Below are 23,741 nucleotides of genomic sequence, written 5' to 3' on the forward strand. Positions count from 1 at the left end.
GGCGAATTCTCGAAAATACGGTTTTATTTCACGCAGTGGTTACAACAGGTCACAACTCTGTAGATTGTCCTTAGTTGGTCGGTCTGCTTCAGGCCGGAAGTCGAGATCCAGCAACGAGTTGGTAGAGGGATTAGTGGGCTCGCTCACAGGGTTCGCAGGCTCCCCATCAGGGCTGACGAACGGGTCCTCTCCAAAAAAGTCGTCTGTGACAGCTTTCGCCGCAACTGGGAACGCCGGAGTCGAAAAATCGGCGAAGTCCAGCAGTACTGCGTGTGAAGGCGTCGTTTCCGAGCTTGCAAATGTAAATGGGGCGGCCTGAAATGGATCGTCAGTATTCAACAGATCCGTAGTTGTGGCAGACAGGGTCTCCCGATTCTTGTGAGTGGCTCTCGTGACAGGAATATCGATGGATTCTTGGGTAAGAGAGCTAGCTCTACGGGACCAATGCGACTACGTAAGTAACTAACTCCTAACTCACCTCCGATGTGGAATCGCTAGCCTTTCTGAATTGTAGCTGCGAAATCCGTAGACCGGAGCCAGGCCCATAGTACTCCTCAAACGGTGACGACATGTGTCCTACACCCATTGGTGGCGCGCTCTCAGCAGCGTTGACCTGTCCTGAGCTGCTTATGCCGATGTACTTTTCTCGGGCCTGCTTTGCCTCTTCTCTTTTTGCCTTCAATACTTTCTTGTCGTGCAACATGGTCATAATATCGCCAGCCAATTGCCTGACTGGATGACCCAACGCATAGGCACTCACTCATTGCTCCTTTGTCCTTCCCGTCGTTATCAATGCAACGGTAACCCTTCAACGGGACTACACAGTACGACGAGTCCCTCGCTTCGTCAGCACAGGTGTCGTTCCCGCTCTTGATGATGTACTCTAACAGGGTCAGCGCCTTAAGCTTCATTCGCCAAGACTTGTGCTCGAGTCCAGCCCAGACTGCGTCCATTACTTGTCGGTAGGAGACGCCGCCGTGTGTGGCTCTCGCGCACTCGGCCAAAACTGTGCTGGAGCAGCCCCAGTTCTCTTCGTTGATGGCCTCCTTCAAAGTGCGCTGCAGCGGCGTCGGAGGCGCTATTCTGTGTGAAAGAAGCGACCGAATGCTCACATTTCCTGTGCGCCTTCGCGGACAGCTTTGGTAAGCGAAGTAACAACCGAACCAATGTTGGTCCAAGCGTACTCGAGATCCATACGTCTGACACTAAATTACTGCGATTTTAAACCACAAACAGCATTAGAACCGACGCAAGCATTGGCATTGAAGCACTGCAGCCATCGGTTGGCGTTGTGCTTTTTGGCGTCATGGAGTCACCGTCGTTTTCAGTCCCCATGTCAAGCCCGTGCACCACTGCGTGCAGGAAACGGTGCACGTTAACGGCGCCAGCCCTGCCGCCAGCCGCTTTTAGACGTAGCCAGTCAGTGGTTGCCATGAGCAGTTCCTTCAGGCGTAAAGGGGTGGTATTGGGTCTCAGAGCCATTGCCGTAGCGACGGCCGCCGTTACTAGTGGCGCACTGAAGGAGGTGCCTTGCCACAAGGCCACGGCATCACTCTCATTCTCACAGAGGCCAGCAATGTAGTCACCTGGTGCGAATACATCGGTAATTCGCCTCCCATAGTTGGACCAGCGAGGCATGCGGCCCCAGATGTCAGTACCAGACACTGTTATCGAGTGATTGAGGTCGTACATTGCAGGCGCCACGAACTCGCATGCGGAGGTGGCAGAGTCCTGATCACATCCCTCATTTCCAGCTGCAAACACCAGAATGTGGCCGCTCTGGTCAAGCTTTAGGAGCGCGTCGTGTTCGGACCGGATGTAGCCGAAGCCGCCGTAAGAGTGATTGCTAATCTTGATCTCAGGTTGAGTAAGAAGCCAGTTGTAGGCCTTCAAAAGGTACTCCGAATCCAAGCCCAAGTCACCCACGACTTTAAGGCACACCAACCGACACTGCCTGCAAGCGCCAACGATTCCAAGGTCGTCATTAGTTTTGCTGACGATCAGAGAGGCCACGGCAGTGCCATGAATGTTTTGTCCGTCGAAGCTCGTATCGTGGTCGTCCATTCCAAAATCGTAGCCCATACAGTCGTTCCCACGGTCGTCAACGTCCGCGCAGTCGGACGTGTTGAAATACTGCAGACTGGGATTGCGAAGGGAGCACTCGGAATCCACAACGGCAACTCCGACCGTATCCAAGGAGTCTGCGGTCTTCTCCTCGTCCCAAAGTTTCCAGGCGTTCACCCAGTTCATTCCCACGCCATTCCCTAGGTACCATTGATACTTGGCCCAGGGGTCGGAGTACTTCGTGGCCTCCACTTTCCAGTCGTCAGGGGTATTGGCTACGACCATGTCAAATATGCTTGGCCGTTGCGATGGACTTGGCTGAGGCTTGCTGACTAATCTTCGCAGCGGCCGGTCAATGCTGTTGACGCACGGGATGACTCTCGCAAGTGATTCAGCCGCATCTGAGATTCCCGAGTCTGGGAGAATATCGTCGGTCAGCTCCCCAAGGTACGCAGGCAGGGCATAGTCCGGGAACTCGTCTGTGTCGCCTACCAGCGCTTGGCTGTAAAACAGTACCTCCCCCAGAATGGCGTCTCGCGCGCTGCCCACTTTATGCCGCTCGTTTATCGCAAAGGAGCTTCGATTCCCACGAGGCTGAGACCGTGAAACTCGCAGCTTAGTCACTACTTGGGAGAGCGGCTGAGAACCCGGTTTGGTGGTTGACGGTCTGGCACCTTGGCCGGCAGAGAGTCTACGAGTACGAGTAAGGTCCTTTGCCGCTGCCTGTTGCGGGTCCGAAAGGCCATGCATGTTGTTTTCCAGTACCGCTGCCACGATCTTGTTCAGCTGGAGCTCTTCAGGCCGCTCGTGGAATTTCCGGAGGCAGTCTTCATCCCAATTAAGTATCCATCGGCTAGCTACAAGTGACAGAAGAGGAGTGCACCACGCCCTCATTATTTTCAAGCAATTCAAAAATGAAACCGAGTGAATTAGCCTCGTGGCTTCTGACGCAGTGCATGAACTTCACAGGACTCAGTGACACAGACACGCAGGAGCAGACTGAGTCATTGCTAAAGCAACCGGCGGCAGCTAGAAAATGGCTCCGACAACCACAGGCAAAGCGTTGGTCGCTCACAGACTCTCATTGAGGTGCTTTGAAAGCGCCCAACTTACATTGTGCAAGGTGGATGTCACGGCGAGCGCCTGCCTCCAATGGGTAGCTGCAAGAGAAGCTACCGTCCTTGTTCCTGCAGCCAACTCTTAGAGTGTGCTCCGACCCGTCATTCCACTTTATCTGAACCTGCCAGCCGTCCAGGCAATCGTTGTGTCGTTCCGCCGCCAGGCACGCGCGCTTGAACTCTCGAGGGCCTCCACGGACGTACCTTACGGAGGGGCCAGCGAGGGCTTCCGCCAGGAATGTGGAGGAACTACATCGGTGGCTGGTCATAGTCTCACCTGATATCCGCCATCATGCTCTCCACGTCCCGTTTACGCCGCTTCCGGGGGGGTGTCATGGAAGAGGGAGGGATTATTCGGTGTGCGTCGATCGAGAAGGGCGACAGAGGAGCTAGCGGGGGTTCACGACTTCTCACACGGCGAAGCAGCGGGCTTGGCCTCGGAATGCTCGGTACTGTAGGTGTCGAATCAGGGATCACCTTCTGTTGCAATTCGGGGAATGTCTTGGGCGGCTCGAGGTTCTTTGAATCCACTGAGGCGCCTGTGACTCGTCGGGAGGGCCGGTCAGAAGCGCTGGATGGGATAACTGCAACTAGCGCCCCTCTAGAATGCAAATCCATCGCTGCCTCCTCGTCTTTGCCGGTATGTCTCCACCACTCTTCGAAGTTGACCAGACATGTGCAACCACCATGAAGTGCGGCAAGCTCCGAGGGCACCTCGGCCAAACTCTGACCGCTGTGCAGTCGTTGGTCGACCCTTGTCACAAAGTCTCTCGTCATTTCGACAGTCTTGTGGGCAGGAGAGTTTTTCTGGGCAGCTGCATCTTTTGGAAACTATTGACTCGCCTGGCGACATTCGACTGAATTGGTTGATGAAACGGCGCCAGGACACCAATTGTTTTGACACAAAGGTCTCGTGGTCGTCCGATCCGAGGAAGGACAGCAAACTCAGCTCGCTATTCTTGTCTATGGATGTTACAAGCACTATGGCAGGCCACCACCCAGCAGCGCCGTAGTTGGCAGCTACGATTTCTCCTGGCTGGAAGAGGGCTCCGCTGACGGTGGGAACCGGTGACGCCGACAGGTGCAGACTGTGAGACTTGCGTCCGCAACGCCAACAGCAAGGCAACTGGTTCTTCTGGTTTCTGAGATGGAGGTGGCGGATGTAACCGACGCGGATAGATGTGGCGGAGCCGGTCATGGCCCTTGACGCAGAAACCCCTTGGAAAGGAGTCTGCTGCAATGGCGTAACTGTCGCAGGGAGCTGCGATCGCATCGAAGCTGTCTGGTTGACGGTAGGTATTATCATGTCGGTTTGAGTGCCACAGCTTCGTATCCTGTATCTGTTGGTCTGGGTAGCGGTAGCGCTCATCCTGTCAGTATTGGTCTGGGTGCAGGAGTTTCTGAAAATCCTTCTGGTTTGGCAGTCGGCATGACGAGATTTCGGCGCGGCTTGTACTCCCTTAGACTCCCTCCTGCCGACGACAATCTGGCTGCCCTTACTCTTGACTGGTCGACTCATCTGCACCGCGATGCTTCGTGTCCTCACTGCATGTTTGATGTGGACCTCCTGAATCTTCTCTATTGAGCGGTAGTTCATTCTGGAGTTGGTGGGTGGGACCTCCTCCGCGGAATGGAACAGCTCTGGCAGTCCGGCACACCAGTCGGCTTCGGTGTCTTCAGGGCTCCAACAGTCAGGAAGAGTGAAAGATCCCTCCGACGGCGGCTCCGTCTTGGGAACGGACAGACGAGCTTCGAGATCCAGAAGGGCGCGGGCGGCTTGAGATCGCCAGCTCGCGCCAGGAGCGACTCCAAGCGAGTGCTCCTTCAGCAGGGCGTCAAGTTCGTCGTCTGTCAACAGATGTATCAATCCCCCTAGCTCGCTTTCTGTCGCTGCATGATTGGCCATTGGAGGACACGAGAGAGGTAATTCTTGGGATGGCATGCTCGGAGATGGCATTCCCGAAGATGGCATTCCCAGAGATGGCATTCCCGGAGATGGCATTCCTGGAGATGGCATTCCTGGAGATGGCATGCCCGGAGATGGCATGCCCGGAGATGGCATGCCCGGAGATGGCATGCCCAGAGATGGCATGCCCGGAGATGGCATGCCTTGAGATGGCATGCCCGGAGATGGCATGCCTTGAGATGGCATGCCCGGAGATGGCATGCCCGGAGATGGCATGCCCGGAGATGGCATGCCTTGAGATGGCATGCCCGGAGATGGCATGCCTTGAGATGGCATGCCCGTCATAGAAACGTAGTGGGGCTGCGATTCCATGGCTGGGATTCGGTGCTGGCTGTGGATCGGCATTGGCAACTGCCCGTTGCCAACCTGTGTCCCTGGGATAGCCCGGTTATTCAGGCACACTTGCTTGCTCTGGTGCAACTTGAGATCTTCAAAACACGATGTCAAAAACCGTCTTGTGCACAGGCCACACATGTAGAAGGAGGCGTGCTTGTCTCCTTTCACTTTGGCGAATTGCACACCATCCACAGTTTGCGAAGGACCCACAGAGAAGCGCGGTTTGAACTTAACCCGTTTGGGCTTAGGTGCCTCCTTTTTGGCGTCCTGGGATGAATGCTGAGTCGAGGTCAGCATTTGGTGCTTGAGGTGCTCAAGGTCGTTCCAGGATCCTTGGCTGAAGCTCCCTGGGATTTGCTGACTGTAGCCATATTGCGGGTTGAAGCTGGGAGGCATCCATCCTCCATTCGATGAAAACGAGGCACGCATCGTCTAAAATTCACCTGAAATACGTCGCGGGAGGTTTCCGTGGCGGCTGCTTGACTGCGCATGTCGAAGGTACACTATGAATCTCAACAAGAATTCTGCATATGCGAAGACCAGGATACACTCTCCCCAAGGTGAGCTTCAGCTGGGACAGAAAGCAGATTAAATTGAGGAAGATAGTGGAGTCTCTGGAAGGCATCGAACGTGTGGACGTCAGCGTGCCGCACCTTGCCGTGTCCGCCCCACAGCGAGGGCAAGACGCTTACGTCAGAAGCCTTTTCCCGCAACGCACCATACCGCTGTGTCGTCTGTATGAAGCTCAAAAAGGAGGTGTACCTGGATTGTACTTGCCTTTCCAGCTAAGCAGTGCAATTGACTACGACGAAATGCGCAAACCGGTGGATGATCTCTTTCAAGTGGGTGACTACTTTCTTGGAAATCATGAGATGCAAGCCCTCGCGTACCCCCAATTGCTCGATCCCTTCTCGAAAACCAAGCCGGCGTCACTGAAAAGGGCCCCTACCATAGAACAGAAACCAGACGTGCTAATGGAGGTGGACCCGAAGACCTCACACCAGACCGTTACACTAAACTATCAACGGAGCCCCTCCTTTTGACATCTCCTTGAAGAGTTATGTGCCTAAGCAAGCACGTTGACAACGCGGTGTGTTCAAGCCACCTTGAAGAGTTATGTGCCTAAGCGTTGACAACGCGGTGTGTTCAAGCCACCTTGACAAAGGAATACTTCGGGTCTCGAGATCGTTTCTCCTCAGGTGACTCCAAGTCGTCGTCGTACATTAACGTACCCTGTGCTGGCAAAGACGTCATCGGCATTGTCACAAACCCTAAGGGCATGTGACCTCCAACTGTGGGAGGCTGCGTCGATCCTGGTGGGAGGAATCCCACTGGAGGGTGGTGGCCCATGGGTCTAGGCATGGGCATAGGCATCATCATCGGCATTCCTGGGGCACAGTACATTCCGGGCATCATACCGGCTGGGTGCACAGGGGGGGCGCCAGGCATCAGAGGCAGAGCAGGGACTGGAGTCTGCGGCAGGGCTTGTGCTGTCTGGACTGGAGGTTGCACTGCGTAACGACGTTCACACACCACCCACCCAGTTCCGCAGGTAGAAACGATGAGCCTACGATCGTGTGTTCGCTCTTCAACTTCTTTGCACGGCCCTTCTTCTCTTGCTGCTTCTGTCGCATGCCATCGAGAATATGTGCTGGAACTCCCTCCATGCCGTGGATGATCATTGTCGCATCGTCGCGCCCTTCAATGGCATTGGGGACGGCTCGAATCGTTGATTTGTGAACTTGAAGCTTGTGCACCACAAGCCCGGTGGCCGTATCCAGTTTACGGTTACACTCGTTACATTTGAAATGCTTCGCCTTCTGATGTTCGATGAGAACCTTCTCGTCAGTGAAGTGCCGTTCACAGTAGTAACAGAATGGTTGCAGCTCGAGAGCACTCCTCTTTTTCCTTCCCATAGCAGCGAATTTGCAGAGTTTTCGGACGCACAGATGAAGTTGGCCTCGCGGTTTACTCCCAGGCCCAATACGCTTAGCATAGTTTTACATCAACTTCCAGATTGATCTGTCTAATCGCTTGCTACAAAAATCAAATCAAAACATTATGGGGCTTCGGGACGGTGTGAAATCGAGGCTGATTAGGGCAAGTCCAAGCCCGCGACGCTCTATCAGACATACGTTGAAAAAGAGCCCGAGAGGTGAGTGAAGGTTACTGGACACACAGGCGACACGGAGGCATCCCTCGAGGCGTTGGTATTGATGAAGGAATTCTGCGATGCACAGCAGAGAATGATACAGAAAATGAAGAAGGCTGCATCCCTGATTGGCGATTCAATGTGTGAATCTGAGAAGGCTGCCCATAATCTATTTGCGACTCAGGAAAAACCGTGGACGGTTGACCCGTCCAATTCCATTTATAAAGTCCTGCACGAAGCGACCACAGAGATCAGCAGAGCCTCCTCTGAATTGACAACAGCGTTGTCAGTTACCAAAACTCGGTTAGACTTTGCTGCGCAGGATATAGGTATCCGCCATCAGCAACTGAAAATCGCACATGAAGCCGAAAAGAAAGGAGGGCCAAAACCAGCTTCCATAGACGATTATATCGTGGCACGCGTGGCGGACATTACCGGAGAGTTCGGCGAGACGTGTAGAGACATCGGCGTCGTGCTGGCTTCGCAGGGACATCTGTTGGAAAGGTGAGAAATTAGTGTAGTCAGAGCAGCGCTGTGTCCCCTCTGATGAAGACCGTTCTAGACATTCAGAAGAACGGAATGCCGAATGCCATACCAGTAGACCGGACGTCTCTGCCGCGGGCTACATCCGACTCTAGGTTTCGCCCATGTTCGCCCCAGAACCAGGAAGTCACGATATCGATATCTGCCCTGAGCAACCCGCGCGTCGAAAGCGTTGCGCAGCCAGTGAACGAATGTCCTCGATTTCCTGATGATGACAAAGACACCATTACGGAGCCAACTGGCTTCTTCTGGGATCGGTTCTGTTAGGACACTATTAGTTGAAGAAAGCAGATAGGATACTTCTTGGCTGCTCGCGTGGCAAGCCGAAGGTTTGATGTCCTATCTCTGTGAAGAGTTTGTCTAGCTTGGGATCCCTGTGTGACTGTCGGATGCTATTCTCACCTTCGTAGGACCAGTCGAAACTTCTGCCGCAGTACCTGGTAGAAGGGAGCACTCGACTCCACTGCAGCCGCTGTTAGGAGATATGCTAACTGCAGCTCGACATCAATGTCATCCTCTTCCCATTCCACTGGTAAACAAAGAAGCAGCGCCTCCGCTTCGGACGCATGCCCGCTGAGGACGAGTAGGCACGTCATTCGCAATGCCAGCAGATGCCTCTCCGACGGAAAGCACTTTTCTTGCCACACGTCTCGAAGGTGGAGTAGTCCATCAATATCGACTGCTGCGACCCTGTGAAGCTGGCTCTTGCCGTAGCTCTCATTCGCCTCGTAAAAATCCGCAGCAAGACGATGGACATCAACCACCACATCATCGATGCCCAAAACAGCGTCCACATCCTCGGTTTCCAGGTGCTTCTGGTAGAAGTTGAAAATGGCGTTGATCAGCTCAGGTCTGTGTCCCATGCTACGTCGCCCTCACGCTGAGTTCCCACATTCTTGCACGTTCAGCGCTTGCAGTACCTCCAGCAACTTCGTGAGTTTGCTGGTAGTGCACGTCAGCCCGCCCGCCACGCACGTGTCCACGTACATGAGCCCCAGGTCCGCGCAGAGCTTGCTGTTCGCCTTTAGCTTCAATGCGTAGTTATACAGAACGTGGATTGCCTCCGAATGGCGACCAGCAGATGTGTGACGCCGCACCAATGTTAGAATGATTTGGTGTGCCTCGTACAGGTCCTGTCCTCCCTTCTGAATGCTCCTCTCAAGCGATCTTTGGGTCCGAGATGGAATGTCTACAGAGCGGACACTGGACGACTCCATTACTCGAATATGTCCTTTTGGCCTCGCCTCTGGTCTAGTCGGCAGCCAAAACACACATCAGTCTACAACACAGCATGACACCAATCCACAGCTCTTGCACAAAGCCACATCATATGTCCCGTGAAAGTCGAAAGATCTGCCGAATACGAGCCGTCTTGAAAAACCCTCCAGAGCTCACCAGCGCCCGAGAGGACACGCGGTCTGGGAGCTCCAGCGGCGCCCGCTCAAAAAACACTATGACCGCGCTGATGTTGTCGGGACTCCTTCGGTTCAGCGCCTCCCGGATGAGGCATCTAGCTGTGCCTTGCACAGGCGAAAACCTCTTCGGCTTGGCGTTGATGATGTTCGCCGCAGTAGTGTCAGCCGACGCGTAGCCCGCAGCAGTGTCGTAGGTCGGCGCCGTCACAGCGCCTCCACTGGTCACTGCTATCTTCTTCAACCTGCGTTGGACGCGACTGAGGTGGCCCGTTATTAGCTTGTAGACGGTGTCTGGATCCAACACGTCCCATAACCCGTCAGACGCCATCACGAGGAACTCCTCTGCCCCGGTTAACTTGGTTTTCGTCGTCTCGGGAACGCTGCTCACGTAGGGTTTGAGGTGGAGGTCTCCGATTGCTCTGGACACGCTCAGCTGTCCCTGAACCCGGCCAATGACGTCGGTGATCTTGTGACCAATAACTTGACGGCTCACTGTACCTCCAAGACTCTCGATACGTTTTAACTCGTCAGGTCGTAACGGTTTATGTGGGTCCATAAGCCTAACAGATTGGCCAGCCCGAAAAAGCCATGCCTCGCTATCGCCCAGCCAGCTGGTCACCAAGGTGTCCTTGGATATGAGACAACAGACCGCAGTGCTGCCAGGGGTCACCCGCCCTTGGGCGAAGGCCTCAGGCGAAACCATATTGACAAAGGCCGATTGAATGTCTTGCAAAGAGCCCTCCAGGCACTCCTGCAGTCTATCCCCATCTGACATCTTCAGGTGGCGAATCAGGATGTTGTGCAGCTGTTTTTGAGCAAGCTTCGCTGCTTGGTTGCCGCCGTGCCCGTCGTAGACTGCAAAAAAAGACAGCGGCTGAAGAGCGCTGTCTAAGACCTCCTGATCAATGGCATTCAGATCGTGGAGGGCGACAAGGGCGTCCTCCATATAAGACCGGCAGCCCACCTCGCAGTCGGCGTCGACGGCCACCACACATTCGAGTGGTGGGCGGCGAGGCTCTACTCGCTGACGAGGCTGCTGTGATCGGTCGCGTCTGTCAGTTTTGCTCCCAGATTTGTCAGTAGGGATGGGGAAGAGCAAATCATCGTCAGGCTTCTCCTTGATTTTCTTGCGCTTGTTCTCCAGTTGCTTGTCCCTCTTGGTGACAGGCTTGGTGCGTCGCTTAGGAGGTCTGACTGTGCTGGGCATCCGTTCCTCGGGGACAGCATCCTCTTCGAGCACAGGGGGAAGGTCTGATGATTTCCGGCGAACCTTGGTTTCGTCACTTTCGTCGCTGTCGTCCGACATGGTTGCCGTGGCGAACTCGTCATCAGCCCATGCTTCCCGCCAGGATCGGGCCGGATTCAGGTCAGAATCCGTGCTGCACCACCGACGCAGAACTTGGGCCTCCGATTCCGAGCGGGCTGCTCCCGTCGGCGTATCAGTGGCCTTGGATCCATGCTTTTCATTTGATGTATCATGTGACATACGGCCCCTTATTGCATCCTAATTTACCGAATTTTCGATTTTTTCCCACTGTGGCCAATTTTGAGATATGGCTGCCCTCCTTGAAGGTGGGTTGACAAAAAGAACCAAACAGAGACGTTCCGTTACTAGTTCTGGTTCTTCCTCCCACTGACGTTATTGATCACCTTGACTTACTCAGAACTCTCCTTAAGAAGAATGATTTCGACGCTTGGGCCCGTAATATAGGTCCACGCAAACTGGATGAACCCCTGGATACTGAAGTGTTCGAGTTTCGATCGCAGTTATTACAAGGAGAAGTGCTGAAGTTGCATTTGGTCTTACTGGGGCCCAGTACCAGACCTTCTGTTGGCTGGCTTCAGAAAGTTACAGGGTACACTGGTTCGCTTGAATTAATCAACGGATTGGGCCACGATAGGACAACGACGGACCTGTACGAGCAACAATGCTACATGGAGCATGACGTCTCAGAATACGAGGCAGAGATCGTTCCACTCGCTTCTTCTGCGGATGACCAAAAAGAATTAATGTCAGGGCGACAGAACGCCGATGAAGTCGATCTATTGGGTGTGGTACTGACATGCCGCCTCTACTTAGGGATTCCCCTCTGTATGCTCGGGAAGCCGGTGGCTCTTACGTTCACAGTTACGCAACGCCAAGGCGCCCAGGCGACCATATGTCCGTCTCTGCGGTCATTCAACGTGGCCCCCGCCGTCGACGTGTTGTCGGAGCCGTCCCCCATCAGCTGGGCCGCGCCGTCGCTCGCGGCCCTCTGCAACACCGCCCGATCAAGCGCGGCGGCTGGATGCGCGCGACGAGCGCCCTACCCAGCCGTATCTCTGGAAGAGCTGCTCAGTTCAGTCGCGGGGGCATGTGAGTCATCTGATGTCGGCCCACCCAGCAAAGCCACGAAAGCCCGTGGTGGTGTGTTCGCTCTCGAGCTCCATGCTGTTGGTGGAGACTCCTTTCAATGTGAATGTCGCACACACTCGATTCGGAATCTACTGCGAAGTGGAGAATGCGTCAATCTTTACTATAACCGTACTGTCGTTCCACCTAGGGCAACACACTCGACATGTCGACTGGGTCATGGATGTCTCCGACGTTCGATGCCTTCTGGTGCCCAATCATGACGTGAGGGCTGTGCTGTGCGTTATTCAGGCGATTGGCGTTTGGGCGACCGGCGAAGACCTGCGAGTAGAGGTGGTGTGGCTGCCCACCAACGCTGATCAGCCCCCTGTGCGATCTCGACTGGCGAGCGTGGTGCCGTTCGTGGATAATGACCCACTGGAGGTCACATTTTCTAAGGTGCGCGTGGATCATTGTGGCGAGACTGGCCTCCCACAGATTGTAGGGCTGCTCTCCATTAAGAACCAGACTTCCAAAAACGTAGACGTAGGGCCAAGAAGTCTCTACTCATCTCACCCTTCCCAGCTGCACCTCAATATCTCACGATCAGTGTCCTGCGAATCTGACGAGGATCAGTGCCCGCTGCTGCTCCCGCTGAGTCTGTCCGAAAATGTAGGCGTGATCGTGCCCCAGGCCTCGAGATCTGTTCTGATGACGTTCGTGGCTTTGTCCAGCGATTTGCTACGTCTACCGCCGCTGCTGCTCGTGGACCGCCTTGACGATGTAACGTATACTGTCAGAGGCATAAAATGCCACGCATAATGATTTTGTTTGGTTTTTATTTTGAACATTGGTGGATTAATTTCGCATTTTCCATATGAGTGGCAGACGTGGCCGAGGTGGAGGCCACAAGCCCTTTGTTGAGGGCATCACGCGTAAAAGTGTGATCATGAAAGACACGACCTATCCGCCCAACGAGAATGTTACTAGGGCCTTTCCCCCAGAGGACTCGGATAAGTGAGCATGTGGTAGCGACAACACAGGCGCCTCATTTTTTACAATCGTAGTGTGCAGAACTATCTGACACAATCAGAGTTCTTTATGTCGTCGTTCACAAGCAAGTCAAAAGTAAAGTCCTACAAAGGTCACGATGCGGACCTCCAGGATTTACAGACTCAGAAGGAACACATTCTCAGCTACTGTGGACCTAGGTACTTCCCAGGAGAGTTACAAAATAATACATTCAACACTCGAGGGCCTCGCACCCGAGTCAAGCTGAAAAAGAAGCACACCGATCAGCAGTCGGACGGCGAGTCAAACTCGGATGGCGCTGGTAGGGTCCCAAACCTCAGACATACAGCCCTGAATGACGATGGGGACTTTGGAGGAGAAGACTACGCGCATGACTACTATCAGGACGAAGAACGCGAGGAGGTCGATGACGGCGAGGAAGGCGGCCTGTTCTAGGCAGTCGAGGCCTGAGAATCGGAGGGCGCCCAGGTCGAAGAGCTCTTTTCCTTTGTTCCGAGCAGCGGTATCTCAATTTCGTCGAAGGAAGTCAGTTGCATCTCAATTTCCTCCAATCGGCTCTCGAGCGATGCATAGGATGGCTCCTTTGTCGGCTTGGTAAGCAGCATAGTAACTGGCAGGATCAATGACACGACAGAGAGCACCCCGCTTATGAACATAGGTTCTTTGTAGGATCTGTTGAACACCTGAGCAAAGACTCCGGCCCATGTGAAGTCGTAGACCAGAGCCATCACACCTGTGGTACTCGAGACAATTCCACTGAGAAGCACAATGTGGTCGAAGCCGAAGTACTCCGCCATGAACACGTTGACTACTCCAAATGTGTAGCAGTTTACCGAATACAGCACCATTCCCAGCCAGTGGACTTCTATATGAGGACAGAAGGGGAGAATAACCAACCCTACGCCACACAGGGCGTGTATAAGAACCATCACAGCAGAGCCCAGTGATTCGGCCAGGAGGCCCAGCACGATGGCAGGGAAGAACGACAGTGCGTTCGCCCAGTTGTAAAGCTCCACGTAGAATCCGACGCGGTGGCGAGGGTAGAATTCCTGGAGCATATCCCTAACGTTCGGAGCGAAGAACTTCGTCTGACGTATGAAGCTGAAGGTGAAATAAACGAAGAGCAACCAGAAGGGCTGAGAACTAAGTTGCTCCCGTGCTGACATTCTAGTGAATCTAGTCAATGTTCGATTCTTCGTGGTGGATGTGGCAGCGAATACTTGCGGAGTGATTGCAAGGTCCAATAACGACATGGCTCCGATGCAACCAATGTACCCGATTACCGCGGGCCGCACCCCGTGGAGCTTGGAGACATGCTCAAGCCCGATGGCAACCAAGGTTGAAATATCGCCACACACGGCGAAGGACGTCACCACCATGGCGGACGCACGTGGGAACAGTGACGCTAGGCCCATGTGTGAGTGCGAGTTCAGCTGGAAAGAGACGCCGAGCGCCACGGAAGCAGCGCACAGAGGCCAGACGCCATCCAAGAAGAAAAAGGCGTAGACGGCCAGCATCTGGATGGTGTGCGCCATGAAGGCGGACGCTTTGGACCCAGTGCGCTTGACCAACGGGGCGACGACGACGCCTGACAAACTCATCGACGTCACGAACAGACCCAGCACCATCTTGTACATCTCACGCCGTACCTCCCCATAGAAGTGGTGAAAGGTCTTGTTCCGGTGCATAATCCTGTACAGAGGATCCACGTTGACAAAAGGCATTCGGGTCGCGGCTGACACCAGCAGGATGCCGACCAACCTGATGTACCTATTCATTCATTTTGACTAATCAAACGGAACGCCGTAGAGAAGTCACAGTAGTTAACTCGCAAGTTCAGGTTTTGCCAGCACACAGGCGTGTGCAGGCTTTTTCGAGTGCAATGTGGGAGGAGGCCAACCACAATGTCAGGGTGTTGTTCAGTTTGGTGAGTCATTGCGGGGTTTCTCAACCAGTACGAGAAGCTCCTCGTTGAATATGATCAGGACATTCAGGAGCTTGTCCAAGATCAGACGTATCTGGAGACCGTGACAAGAGCGGAGCCTGCCTCTGAGGCGGATGCTGCTGACCTGGCGTTCGCCGCTCAGGGACTGGACTTCCGACTGGACGAAATTCAACGCAGTCTTCGGCGGCTGCAACACACCGAAGCAGCCATCGAGTACTGGATACACAAGAGCGAGATATCATTCGAAGCCGACTTGTACAAGATTCAAGAATTTGCAGAGAACCGAGTAGAGGAGAAGCTCAGACATATGGAGGAACAACTGGCGTAGGTAAACTGAATAGGTGCAGACGCAGTCGCACCTGGATTCGCGGAGAGAGATTGCAGCAAGAGCGCGACGACCTGCAGGACCGGACAAGGTGTCTGCGCCAGAGAATGATGCAAGCAGCGGAGACGCCTCCTGTGAGGGCGGACCCGCTGATTCCGGCGGTTGAGGAGCCGGTGGCGACAACGATTGGGAGGAAGCCAACGAATTTTTCGAGTGTAGGAGGGTTGGAGGCCAGAGTTAGGTTCAGCCGACCTCATCACAAATGAAATTAGTGCTTCACCTCGCTCAACAATAAAACTTTCTTTCCGAAGGTAGCCTCATCAGAGAACCGCAATGCCGCAACAGCCTGTGCGTGAATTCGCTGAGTATTGAAATCTTCGAAGGTCGCCATAACTTGCGAGACGGCATCGGAGGCTTCAAGGGAGTCCTGGAAGAGAATTCCGGCGGTGGCAACGGCGTTATCACTACAGAACCGCAAAAGCGGACCATTACGTGCGCCACCGCCAAAGTATGGAGAGTGCAGGCGTGTCTCCTCCGGCGTTAGCGGTTTCAAAATATCCAGTCCAGGCCCGCCGGAGTTGTGGGCGACTACCACGCATCCCGCTGCTAGACCCTCCGCTACCGCAATTCCAAAGTGCTCATCCTCCATCGTGTGTAGGAATACCTTCGACTTCTTCAACTCGTTTTTCAAACGTTCCCGAGAGGCGCTGATCAGAATACACACATCGCCAAACTCGCCGTCGTGACAGACTACCTTCGTCGGGGTCCACGCAACGCAGCACCGCAAGCCCAAAGTCCGGCACTCTTCAACCAGCTGGTCCACCGCGGGCCAGTCAGACTCCCCACGGCAACAGCCAACTATTACTAGACGCGTATCGGGCTGTTGGGTCAGCACACGCGAGTAGATTCGCACAGCCTCAGTTTGTCGCTTTTCTCTTCGAAACTGCCCACAACACACGATCTGGTTTTCCCTAGCGTCATCAAGGAATTTGAGGTCCTTGAAAGGAGGTGAGAAGCCAGCAACGTCAACCGGCGGGAAGACAATGGAGTTGGCGTCGAGGAACCAAGATCTATGGAGTCGGTTGTAGGTCCAGGTGCCGTTCACTAGGACAGTGTCCGCAAAGAAGCCCATAAAACCGTAGATCATAGAGAGAATATCGTAGTAGATCAACTTAAGATTGGAGAGGACTCGACGCTGGGCCACAGCTGAGGAGTTGTTGAGACCTGTCTGATGGTTTGCCACCAGTGCTCGCATGTCCTCTTGGATCCAGGGGTAGTGTACGTAGCAATGAACTCGCTTCCCAAAAAACCACAGCGGTGGATACGAGAAGGGAAGACCGGATAGATCGAACATATCCTTCGGACAACCCCGTACAACGAGTTCCAGCGCTGCGATGAATGAGCCCAACGCGAGGAGGAGCATGGTGAATCGAGACTGTTCCCGGAGCAGGGGGGCAGTTCGAAGCCGTGTGAAGAACAGACGGCCTCCTTTCACTGCATCAGCCACCGCCTCCCGAGTGGCGTCGTGGTGGATAGAAGGTAGGAGCAGGCTGATGTCAGCGGTGTGGGCTGTCACGTTGACTACATGTCCGTTGCGAAGCGCCGCAGCCACGACGGCCCAGAGTACCGTTTCCCCGCCGCCTCCGGCATCGGCCCATGGATGAAGAAATCCAAGCATATGCCAACGTTTTTGAGAATACTGAGGGATCACACAAGCTGCCACCACACGAAGGTGCAAGTGAAGAAATAAACGCATTAAGCACGATGCAAGACAGCGACATCGACGGCTACATAGAGCGGCTCTCCCGATGTGAATGCGTAACCGAGCACGAAGTGCGCAGGTTATGTCTGCGGGCAAGGGAAGTTCTGGTGGAGGAGAGCAACGTGGTGCGAGTGGATACACCAGTGACGCTATGCGGCGACATCCACGGCCAGTTCTACGACCTGCTGGAGCTGTTCAGCATCGGAGGCCCTATACCGCAAACGTCTTACGTCTTCATGGGCGATTTCGTGGACCGAGGTCATTTTTCCGTGGAGACGTTTCTGTTGCTGCTGGCTTATAAGGTTCGGTATCCGGACAGGATTACGCTGATTCGCGGCAACCATGAGACCAGACAAATTACGCAAGTCTACGGCTTCTACGACGAATGTTTGCGAAAGTTCGGCAGCGCGCTTGTGTGGCGGTTCTGCGCCGAAATCTTCGACTATCTGGTGCTTGCAGCCATCGTTGGTGATCGAGTGCTGTGTGTACATGGAGGGCTGTCGCCTACCATCAAGACGCTCGATCAGATTCGAATTTTGGACAGGAAACAAGAGGTTCCCCATGAAGGAGCCATGTCGGACCTGTTGTGGTCGGATCCCGACACCAACCCGGGCTGGGGGCTAAGCCCGCGCGGAGCTGGGTATTTTTTTGGTCCCGACATCGTGAAACAGTTCAACGAACTGAACCGAATAGATTTAATCGCTCGAGCACATCAACTAGTGATGGAGGGATTCCGGTGGTGGTTCGATAACCAGCTCGTCACGGTGTGGTCTGCGCCGAATTACTGCTACAGATGTGGCAACACGGCAAGCATCCTCGAACTGGATGACCAGTGCAATGGAACGTTCCAACTTTTCACTGCGGCACCTTCGGTGAGTTATGGAGTGTTTTTTACCATTTAGGATCGGCGGAAGATGCCTGAGAAACGCCCTTTGCCCGAGTACTTTCTGTGAATTTATTGCGCAACTAAAGCCTCCATGAGGTCCGACAGCGCCGGTCGAGCCTGAGGGTCGTGTTGTCGTGAACTCAGACAGACAGAGCTCAGTTGTTCAGGTAGTCTTCCAGATCGAAGCTCTCGGTCTAGCTCGTTAGGACTAGCGTCGATTAATAACCAGGCAATCAAACTCCCGATTGAGTAAACATCTGCAGGGTACGGAGGGGAGTGTTGGTAGTAGCTCGCGGGAGAGTCCCACGTTTCCGGAGCGGCGAACCCTGGCGTGCCTCTGAGGACACGAGGCGTCACATTTATGTAGGCAGAGGGCGATCCAATGCAGCTGGATCCCATATCCGTCAACCGAACGGTCTCGCCATCTACCAGCACGTTGCTTGGGTTGAGGTCGCCGTGCACTACGCCAAGACTGTGCAGGTCGCACACCAAGTTGCATATCGACTTCGCCGCAGCGGCTCGTTGTTGAGGCGTCAGTAAGTGCCGTTGCTGGCCCAAATCCCACCCGACTCGCTGAGTGGTTACCACCCACTCACACTCCGTCCGAAACACTCGAGTCAGCCTTGGTAGCGCCGGTAGAGGAAGGCACTCCTTCACGACTGCGACGAAGTCGTCAAGGTTGGCCGAGACAGGGTAGCGTTTTTGAGCCTCGGTCTTGGAAAGGCGAACGGAAGCATAGGCGCCCTGAACCATTTCGTCGGACTCGAAGGGCTCCTCGGGCACGGTAACGAGAAGCTTTGAGACTAGTGTGTGAATATCGCTGGGATTCGCGGTGACGCCGTCGCAAAGATGCATGAGCTTGTCGAAGTGCGAGGGAGAGAACACCCAGCTCTGAGGGTTTAGAGAGCAGTCAAGAAGGTTGCAAAGAGCAGCAGAAGCGGCGGCGAACAGGGCGTCTGGCCGCCCCGCCGAGGGCATGGGACTTTGGAAAGAAGCCAAATGAACTCCATAGGTCGCCGGAGGCAGCCGGTCGAGATCCAGTCTGGGTACGCGATTTACTGAAGAGGTCGGTTCGGAAGCGAGAGCAGGAGCTCGGAGCGTCAGGAGATGGTTGACGACGGCGTCTATGGACGCGGCGTCCTCGGGTCTCGGAGAGCAGTGCCTTTGAGCAGCTGAGCTCACCGCGATAACCACTTGCAAGGCTTGCTCTCGTTTACACCCCTTCACTACATTTCTCAAGATAGTCATGAGCACTGGCCACGGAGCGCCGTCTCCAGAATCTACCCTCGAACCATCCAGCCACCTGCCACCTCGCTGCAGGACGTTTTCTGAGTCCCCTTCGTTCATAGTCGGCATCTACATTTTATTGATATAGAATCGGACCCACAAGCGCGCTGAGGAGATGACAGCTTTGGAAAACAAGGCAATGCAGAGGGTCTAACACCTCAGTGATTTTTGGTCGACAGTCTGGCTAAATCCTCATTTGCGACTCCAAGATGCACGGACGCAAGCAAGCAAAGATGATGGAATCTCCCATCGTAAGCGGCAGATATCCCTCTCACGCAGAATCAAATCTTCCGTTTCTTCACCGCCAAACAGCGGGTGGAGTTTTGGCTGTTCGAACAACAGCATTTCCGTATGGAGGGCCGGATACTGGGCTTTGATGAGTACATGAACATGGTGCTTGAAGACGCTGAAGAGGTGAACACCAAAAAGAATACCCGACGTGCGATCGGACGGATTATGCTAAAGGGAGAGAACGTGACTTTGATGCGGGAAGTGAAGTAGTGTACTCGTCGTATCATCCGAAGGGCTGACCCTAAAACTTCATATTGATGATTCCCGGCCGTTTTCTCACTCTTTCGACGCCAACAAGCAGTGTTCTTGACCAGCCGTTGAATAAGCCGCGGCGAGAGGTCGCCCTTCACTCAGGCAGTTTCATGTTCAGACAGATCGTTCAGTATGCGCTATCAGAAGTCCAGGAGAGCCGCAAGCTGGAGGACCGTCTCCACGAGATGGGACTACGAGTGGGTTACAAGGTGTTGGACCTGTTGTGTTATCGGGAGAAAAACAACAAACGGGAGACCCGGCTGCTCGGTATGCTCTCGTTTATTACCAACAACGTGTGGAGGTACTGCTTTGGAAGAGCTGCAGAACTTCTGAAAAGTTCGGAGACTGACTGTAGGCAAGTCGCTGGCCGTGACACAGACCTCGTGAAGGACACTGAACTGGTGCTCTGTCGATACATGCACCCTCCACAGGATATTAGGAGCCAGGTGTCGGTAGCTGCCTACGCAGCAGGCATCGTTGAGGGTGTATTGTGCTCCGGAGAGTTTGTGGGCCAGGGGAGGGTATAGAATACAGCCAGCCGATGTCACTGCCCATGATGTCGATGGAGTGCCTACGCTGCTCGTTAGGCTCATACCTGAAGTCGTGTTTCGAGACAAAAGGCTTGCATGATGGTTGATAAACGAATTATGCGAGTCTTGCGAAATTAGGAGGTGGTATCCGCAGTGTGTGTACTCGTGGCACACAGAATTCCCATTCGCAACGATGTCACTTCCGCCGTTACCGAACGTCCAAATTCCGGCGCCGCCTCAGCAGGGTCCTGTCACTGAGTTGGGGACGAACCCTGGTCAATGGCCAGGGCCGGAGCCATACATTGGATGGACGCCGGACCGCGGAGTCATACCCGCCATGCAGCCGGCCAAACTCGTACACGGGGCTGGGGCGGCGCAAACGTCCAGCATTCACACGATCTATCAAAATCCAGATGTGTCAGATGACGGGCGCCGGGCGGGAAAGTACGTCATACCCGCGACAAGGCCAGTGATTCCCGTGCCTGTGCACCAGGAGATCCAGCGACGGGATCGCGTCATCGAGGTCCCCAAAACCATCATCATCGACAAGATCACGCCAAAGATCCATACACGAGAAGTGCTCCACGAGGTTCCCAACCTCCACATCAACATGCGGGAGAAGTCCGTCGTCATTCCAGACATGCAGGTCTCCGAGAAGGAAGTGGAGGTGCCCGTTCCCGTTGGCATGTCGTTCAGAGTGGAGGCCAAGTGGGACGTGCGGGAGGTTCCTAAGGTCTTCCCCAAATACTTGGGCGACCAGCAGACTATCTTTGTGGAGGTGCCACAGGTCCGCGTTGTGGATAAGTACGTTGAGACCGAGATTCCGGTCTACGTCGGCGAGAAGATCGTGAAGAGAGAGGTAATTCAAGAGGTCGCCTATGAGGTTCTGGAGTACGCGTACAAGGAGATCGAGGAGGAGGTCCCCGTGCTGACATACAAACCCGTCATCGACGTGGAAATCGACATTCCGCCGCCCCTGGTCGTGCCGGTACCTATGCCGCCAAAGCAAAAGTTCCTTCAAGGGTCCCGAATGACTTGGGAGCAGTTCATGAACGAAAAGCAGTCCGAAGCTGGTCTCTGCTGTGGCACGGCGGACATCCAAGTAGACGCCAGTGGTGACGTTCACGTTGAACGGATCGGCTGCTGATTTATGCTTGTCAAAAAAAAACAATCCGTGACAGAATCCGATGTACGAAGATAGAACTGTAGGAGTGACTTGGAAGAGTGAACAGTCTCTGAAAGAGAGCATTTCGCACATGCAGAATGTGGTGAACCGTGAGATCTCGGAGAGCATAAGCACTGTGGAGCGTTCCCGTCAGCAGGCCGCCAAGGAGGACGCCGAGGCCACGAGGCTGGAGGCAGAGACCACGACCGTGGTCGAAGAGAGAAGCGCTGTGGAGTGCCGTTTGCGCGAGGGGGAGACAGCTTTGGAAGAGACCATATCCTCCGTCTTGGCGGACGTCCAGGAGGGCGAAGCGCTGCGAATCCAGTTCGATGGGCTTTTAAAACGGGTGGAGGACAGCATTGACCTGGCCGAGACCAGAGACGAGTCGTTCCTTCAAGATCACAAAGCAGTCTCGTCACAGGCACAGGAGGCTGTGGATGGAATTATCAGGTGCCTGAATGATAGGCCTCGTCTGAACTCCGCATTGGTTGAAGCTCAAGCAGAAGACTCCCGACTGGAGGAGCGTCTCCAAGATGCACGAATGGTCTATGAAGAGCGTCGCGTTAACCATGCGTCGTTGGCCAAGGAAATGGATGCAACTCGGGCTCGAAAAAAAGAACTACAAAAACAGAAGGAAGACCGCGATCAGGAACGCGTGGCAGTTCTGGCGGAGCACGCTCGGTTTTCAGGCGAGAAACCGCAGCTGGAGGCCGCAGAGGCCGCCCTGGCCGATGTGAAGGAGTTTAAACATGCTTTGGGACAGGAGATCGAACAGCAGGCACTGCTGAAAACAGACCAGGAAACGAAGCAGGCGGCCTTCTCCGCGTATCTAGACCGGAAACTGCTCCTTGACGACTCCGTGTGCATGCTGCGTGACACCCTGAAGGCTGAGGAAGACGCCTGCATTGAGGCCTCGCGGGAAGAGGAGGAGCTCCTCTGCGCGAAACGGCACGTTCAGGGGGTGTTGCTCAAACGCAGCGAAGAGTGGCAAGAAGCCGTGAAATACGTTGACGCGGCGGAACTGGAGGCTGCACGACTCCAGGCCACCGTAGAGGAGGCTGAAAAAATAGCACAGACGGCGATGGCGCAGAGAGACAAGGTCAAGAAGCAGCACACCAAGACTCTTGGTCGGCAACAGGTTGAGGTGACGAACGTGCAGAGACTCGAAGCGGAGAAGAGTCGGTTGAATAAGGACGTGGCGTCCTTGGAACAGGAGGTGAAGTTTCTGCTGGAAGATATCAAGACACAAGAAGAGACATTGACGGGCATGCAACGCGAATCAGAGGCTTCCGAGGTGGAGGCAGCGCTCCTGCTGAAGGACGTCGAAGCTTTGTCGGGGACTGCTGCCGATGAGCTGAACGAGTTGACGCGGGCTGAGGCAACTGCCACACGAGAGGAAGCGAAGCTGTCACAGGAAATTTTGGCAACCGAGGAACATATGCGTGTGCAGGCGGATAACGCCCTTGAGCTGCAGGTCGCTCTCTTCAGGTTACAGGAGGAAAAAAGCGCAGCAACTCGGACAATTTTGCACGTGAGGGCAGACACGGGAGCGTCAGTAGAACCGTCTGGTCTCTCGGCAGAGCCGTGCTTGGGAAATCGTGGAGTCACGGCGACAGGAGTTCCGGGAGTTCGAGAAAACGTACATGGAAGTCAAATTGAAGGAGTTGCAGGCGCTTGGCTCAGAGTAAACCCTGGGCCATGGCTGCCTTGTCTGCGTTGGAAATCCTGCCGCGCCTTCTGCCGCGCCGTTTCGGCAGTCCGTCGTCCCGGCTACCCCCTGGAGGGCGACCCCTGCCCGGCTTCGATGCGCCCATCGGCGCGTCCGGCCTCGATGAGTCGCGCGCAGCCATGATGAACTCGTGCAACAGAGAGCCAGGTCGCAGGGAGTCTAGACAGCGGGCGCGAGGCGCCAGCTGTCTCGCCAGCTTGGAGCCCTTCGACTGGGACGTAGCTTCACCTCTCTTCAGGCGAATTTTCCGCATCCGCTCTCTGTCGAGTGCCGTGACACCATTCTCCGTCCACGCCTCACTTAGGCCCATAACAGGCACGTCGTTTACGTCGCTAACGTCCATGTTCTTGTTGTGCTTGAATAGTCGCACCCCCAAGGAGCCTTCCACGATACGGTGTGCGGCGCTCTCGTCTACCTGAGTCTCCGGAGTGACCGGCAGGAAGGCGGCACTGGGGCCGGTGAAGTTTACGACATCCTTCGTCAGTTGATAAATTAGCTTGTGCACCGCATCGCTAAGGAACTGCTGTGCATCGCCGGATATGTGGACGTCCGGAGCAGTTATAAGGGACGAGAAGTCCAGGACGGGATTTTGAGGAGGCTGCGCCCCTTGC

The 23,741-nt window shown here is 54.7% G+C and overlaps 19 protein-coding genes across 30 annotated transcripts; 10 read left to right on the forward strand and 9 right to left on the reverse strand.

Moving 5' to 3' along the window:
- Nucleotides 1-39: 39 nt before the first annotated feature.
- On the reverse strand, nucleotides 40-2,958 carry KVP17_001063 (uncharacterized protein; the record flags this gene model as incomplete). Of its 3 annotated transcripts, XM_068516116.1 has the most annotated exons (5): nucleotides 40-450; nucleotides 479-732; nucleotides 761-1,083; nucleotides 1,113-1,205; nucleotides 1,235-2,958. In XM_068516116.1, the coding sequence occupies 5 exons, from the start codon at nucleotides 2,956-2,958 to the stop codon at nucleotides 40-42; spliced, it is 2,805 nt and encodes a 934-aa protein (XP_068377482.1). The 3 variants fall into 3 exon arrangements, with proteins under 3 accessions (XP_068377482.1, XP_068377484.1, XP_068377483.1); XM_068516118.1 differs by lacking the exons at nucleotides 761-1,083; nucleotides 1,113-1,205; nucleotides 1,235-2,958 and having other exon boundaries at nucleotides 479-703; XM_068516117.1 differs by lacking the exons at nucleotides 40-450; nucleotides 479-732; nucleotides 761-1,083; nucleotides 1,113-1,205 and having other exon boundaries at nucleotides 1,222-2,958.
- Nucleotides 2,959-3,783: 825 nt separating this feature from the next.
- Nucleotides 3,784-5,880, reverse strand: KVP17_001060 (uncharacterized protein; the record flags this gene model as incomplete). The annotated part of the gene is made up of 1 exon (XM_068516112.1): nucleotides 3,784-5,880. One exon carries the CDS (start codon nucleotides 5,878-5,880, stop codon nucleotides 3,784-3,786), a length of 2,097 nt encoding a protein of 698 aa, XP_068377478.1.
- On the forward strand, nucleotides 5,118-5,435 carry KVP17_005199 (uncharacterized protein; the record flags this gene model as incomplete). The annotated part of the gene is made up of 1 exon (XM_068515005.1): nucleotides 5,118-5,435. The coding sequence occupies one exon, from the start codon at nucleotides 5,118-5,120 to the stop codon at nucleotides 5,433-5,435; it is 318 nt and encodes a 105-aa protein (XP_068377511.1).
- Nucleotides 5,881-6,014: 134 nt separating the features above from the next.
- Nucleotides 6,015-6,527, forward strand: KVP17_001074 (uncharacterized protein; the record flags this gene model as incomplete). 2 transcript variants are annotated; one of them, XM_068516142.1, is made up of 2 exons in its annotated part: nucleotides 6,015-6,044; nucleotides 6,072-6,527. In XM_068516142.1, 2 exons carry the CDS (start codon nucleotides 6,015-6,017, stop codon nucleotides 6,525-6,527), a joined length of 486 nt encoding a protein of 161 aa, XP_068377504.1. The 2 variants fall into 2 exon arrangements, with proteins under 2 accessions (XP_068377504.1, XP_068377505.1); XM_068516143.1 differs by having other exon boundaries at nucleotides 6,015-6,527.
- Nucleotides 6,528-6,630: 103 nt separating this feature from the next.
- On the reverse strand, nucleotides 6,631-7,400 carry KVP17_001062 (uncharacterized protein; the record flags this gene model as incomplete). 2 transcript variants are annotated; one of them, XM_068516114.1, is made up of 2 exons in its annotated part: nucleotides 6,631-6,995; nucleotides 7,025-7,400. In XM_068516114.1, 2 exons carry the CDS (start codon nucleotides 7,398-7,400, stop codon nucleotides 6,631-6,633), a joined length of 741 nt encoding a protein of 246 aa, XP_068377480.1. The 2 variants fall into 2 exon arrangements, with proteins under 2 accessions (XP_068377480.1, XP_068377481.1); XM_068516115.1 differs by having other exon boundaries at nucleotides 6,933-7,400.
- Nucleotides 7,401-7,545: 145 nt separating this feature from the next.
- KVP17_001068 (uncharacterized protein) lies at nucleotides 7,546-8,446 on the forward strand (the record flags this gene model as incomplete). 2 transcript variants are annotated; one of them, XM_068516130.1, is made up of 3 exons in its annotated part: nucleotides 7,546-7,639; nucleotides 7,666-8,140; nucleotides 8,167-8,446. In XM_068516130.1, the coding sequence occupies 3 exons, from the start codon at nucleotides 7,546-7,548 to the stop codon at nucleotides 8,444-8,446; spliced, it is 849 nt and encodes a 282-aa protein (XP_068377492.1). The 2 variants fall into 2 exon arrangements, with proteins under 2 accessions (XP_068377492.1, XP_068377491.1); XM_068516129.1 differs by lacking the exons at nucleotides 7,546-7,639; nucleotides 8,167-8,446 and having other exon boundaries at nucleotides 7,701-8,144.
- A 7-nt stretch (nucleotides 8,447-8,453) lies between these two features.
- KVP17_001073 (uncharacterized protein) lies at nucleotides 8,454-9,396 on the reverse strand (the record flags this gene model as incomplete). 3 transcript variants are annotated; one of them, XM_068516139.1, is made up of 3 exons in its annotated part: nucleotides 8,454-8,553; nucleotides 8,582-9,031; nucleotides 9,059-9,396. In XM_068516139.1, 3 exons carry the CDS (start codon nucleotides 9,394-9,396, stop codon nucleotides 8,454-8,456), a joined length of 888 nt encoding a protein of 295 aa, XP_068377501.1. The 3 variants fall into 3 exon arrangements, with proteins under 3 accessions (XP_068377501.1, XP_068377503.1, XP_068377502.1); XM_068516141.1 differs by lacking the exons at nucleotides 8,454-8,553; nucleotides 9,059-9,396 and having other exon boundaries at nucleotides 8,578-9,042; XM_068516140.1 differs by lacking the exons at nucleotides 8,454-8,553; nucleotides 8,582-9,031 and having other exon boundaries at nucleotides 9,055-9,396.
- Nucleotides 9,397-9,505: 109 nt separating this feature from the next.
- KVP17_001066 (uncharacterized protein) lies at nucleotides 9,506-11,080 on the reverse strand (the record flags this gene model as incomplete). 2 transcript variants are annotated; one of them, XM_068516127.1, is made up of 1 exon in its annotated part: nucleotides 9,506-11,080. In XM_068516127.1, one exon carries the CDS (start codon nucleotides 11,078-11,080, stop codon nucleotides 9,506-9,508), a length of 1,575 nt encoding a protein of 524 aa, XP_068377489.1. The 2 variants fall into 2 exon arrangements, with proteins under 2 accessions (XP_068377489.1, XP_068377488.1); XM_068516126.1 differs by having other exon boundaries at nucleotides 9,506-10,900.
- A 67-nt stretch (nucleotides 11,081-11,147) lies between these two features.
- On the forward strand, nucleotides 11,148-12,748 carry KVP17_001072 (uncharacterized protein; the record flags this gene model as incomplete). Of its 2 annotated transcripts, XM_068516137.1 has the most annotated exons (3): nucleotides 11,148-11,166; nucleotides 11,210-11,950; nucleotides 11,979-12,748. In XM_068516137.1, 3 exons carry the CDS (start codon nucleotides 11,148-11,150, stop codon nucleotides 12,746-12,748), a joined length of 1,530 nt encoding a protein of 509 aa, XP_068377499.1. The 2 variants fall into 2 exon arrangements, with proteins under 2 accessions (XP_068377499.1, XP_068377500.1); XM_068516138.1 differs by lacking the exons at nucleotides 11,148-11,166; nucleotides 11,210-11,950 and having other exon boundaries at nucleotides 12,023-12,748.
- Nucleotides 12,749-13,389: 641 nt separating this feature from the next.
- On the reverse strand, nucleotides 13,390-14,736 carry KVP17_001075 (uncharacterized protein; the record flags this gene model as incomplete). The annotated part of the gene is made up of 1 exon (XM_068516145.1): nucleotides 13,390-14,736. One exon carries the CDS (start codon nucleotides 14,734-14,736, stop codon nucleotides 13,390-13,392), a length of 1,347 nt encoding a protein of 448 aa, XP_068377506.1.
- Nucleotides 14,737-14,840: 104 nt separating this feature from the next.
- On the forward strand, nucleotides 14,841-15,231 carry KVP17_001064 (uncharacterized protein; the record flags this gene model as incomplete). The annotated part of the gene is made up of 2 exons (XM_068516119.1): nucleotides 14,841-14,885; nucleotides 14,914-15,231. 2 exons carry the CDS (start codon nucleotides 14,841-14,843, stop codon nucleotides 15,229-15,231), a joined length of 363 nt encoding a protein of 120 aa, XP_068377485.1.
- Nucleotides 15,232-15,496: 265 nt separating this feature from the next.
- Nucleotides 15,497-16,906, reverse strand: KVP17_001070 (uncharacterized protein; the record flags this gene model as incomplete). Its single annotated transcript, XM_068516132.1, has 1 exon — nucleotides 15,497-16,906. One exon carries the CDS (start codon nucleotides 16,904-16,906, stop codon nucleotides 15,497-15,499), a length of 1,410 nt encoding a protein of 469 aa, XP_068377494.1.
- An 86-nt stretch (nucleotides 16,907-16,992) lies between these two features.
- On the forward strand, nucleotides 16,993-17,943 carry KVP17_005200 (uncharacterized protein; the record flags this gene model as incomplete). The annotated part of the gene is made up of 2 exons (XM_068515006.1): nucleotides 16,993-17,862; nucleotides 17,893-17,943. The coding sequence occupies 2 exons, from the start codon at nucleotides 16,993-16,995 to the stop codon at nucleotides 17,941-17,943; spliced, it is 921 nt and encodes a 306-aa protein (XP_068377512.1).
- KVP17_001067 (uncharacterized protein) lies at nucleotides 17,140-17,481 on the reverse strand (the record flags this gene model as incomplete). The annotated part of the gene is made up of 1 exon (XM_068516128.1): nucleotides 17,140-17,481. One exon carries the CDS (start codon nucleotides 17,479-17,481, stop codon nucleotides 17,140-17,142), a length of 342 nt encoding a protein of 113 aa, XP_068377490.1.
- A 2-nt stretch (nucleotides 17,944-17,945) lies between the features above and the next one.
- On the reverse strand, nucleotides 17,946-19,232 carry KVP17_001078 (uncharacterized protein; the record flags this gene model as incomplete). Of its 2 annotated transcripts, none has more annotated exons than XM_068516148.1 (1): nucleotides 17,946-19,232. In XM_068516148.1, one exon carries the CDS (start codon nucleotides 19,230-19,232, stop codon nucleotides 17,946-17,948), a length of 1,287 nt encoding a protein of 428 aa, XP_068377509.1. The 2 variants fall into 2 exon arrangements, with proteins under 2 accessions (XP_068377509.1, XP_068377510.1); XM_068516149.1 differs by having other exon boundaries at nucleotides 17,946-18,854.
- A 140-nt stretch (nucleotides 19,233-19,372) lies between these two features.
- KVP17_005201 (uncharacterized protein) lies at nucleotides 19,373-19,664 on the forward strand (the record flags this gene model as incomplete). The annotated part of the gene is made up of 2 exons (XM_068515007.1): nucleotides 19,373-19,414; nucleotides 19,443-19,664. The coding sequence occupies 2 exons, from the start codon at nucleotides 19,373-19,375 to the stop codon at nucleotides 19,662-19,664; spliced, it is 264 nt and encodes an 87-aa protein (XP_068377513.1).
- Nucleotides 19,665-19,711: 47 nt separating this feature from the next.
- Nucleotides 19,712-20,233, forward strand: KVP17_001076 (uncharacterized protein; the record flags this gene model as incomplete). Its single annotated transcript, XM_068516146.1, has 1 exon — nucleotides 19,712-20,233. The coding sequence occupies one exon, from the start codon at nucleotides 19,712-19,714 to the stop codon at nucleotides 20,231-20,233; it is 522 nt and encodes a 173-aa protein (XP_068377507.1).
- Nucleotides 20,234-20,429: 196 nt separating this feature from the next.
- KVP17_001077 (uncharacterized protein) lies at nucleotides 20,430-21,383 on the forward strand (the record flags this gene model as incomplete). The annotated part of the gene is made up of 1 exon (XM_068516147.1): nucleotides 20,430-21,383. One exon carries the CDS (start codon nucleotides 20,430-20,432, stop codon nucleotides 21,381-21,383), a length of 954 nt encoding a protein of 317 aa, XP_068377508.1.
- Nucleotides 21,384-21,423: 40 nt separating this feature from the next.
- On the forward strand, nucleotides 21,424-23,253 carry KVP17_001065 (uncharacterized protein; the record flags this gene model as incomplete). Of its 2 annotated transcripts, XM_068516125.1 has the most annotated exons (2): nucleotides 21,424-22,932; nucleotides 22,961-23,089. In XM_068516125.1, the coding sequence occupies 2 exons, from the start codon at nucleotides 21,424-21,426 to the stop codon at nucleotides 23,087-23,089; spliced, it is 1,638 nt and encodes a 545-aa protein (XP_068377487.1). The 2 variants fall into 2 exon arrangements, with proteins under 2 accessions (XP_068377487.1, XP_068377486.1); XM_068516124.1 differs by having other exon boundaries at nucleotides 21,424-23,253.
- Nucleotides 23,254-23,741: the final 488 nt, after the last annotated feature.

The sequence above is a fragment of a genome (genome assembly GCF_019968985.1).
Source record: "MAG: Porospora cf. gigantea B chromosome Unknown PgB_NODE_187_length_30271_cov_124.377, whole genome shotgun sequence".
In the NCBI taxonomy this organism is placed as follows: Eukaryota; Apicomplexa; class Conoidasida; order Eugregarinorida; family Porosporidae; genus Porospora; species Porospora cf. gigantea B.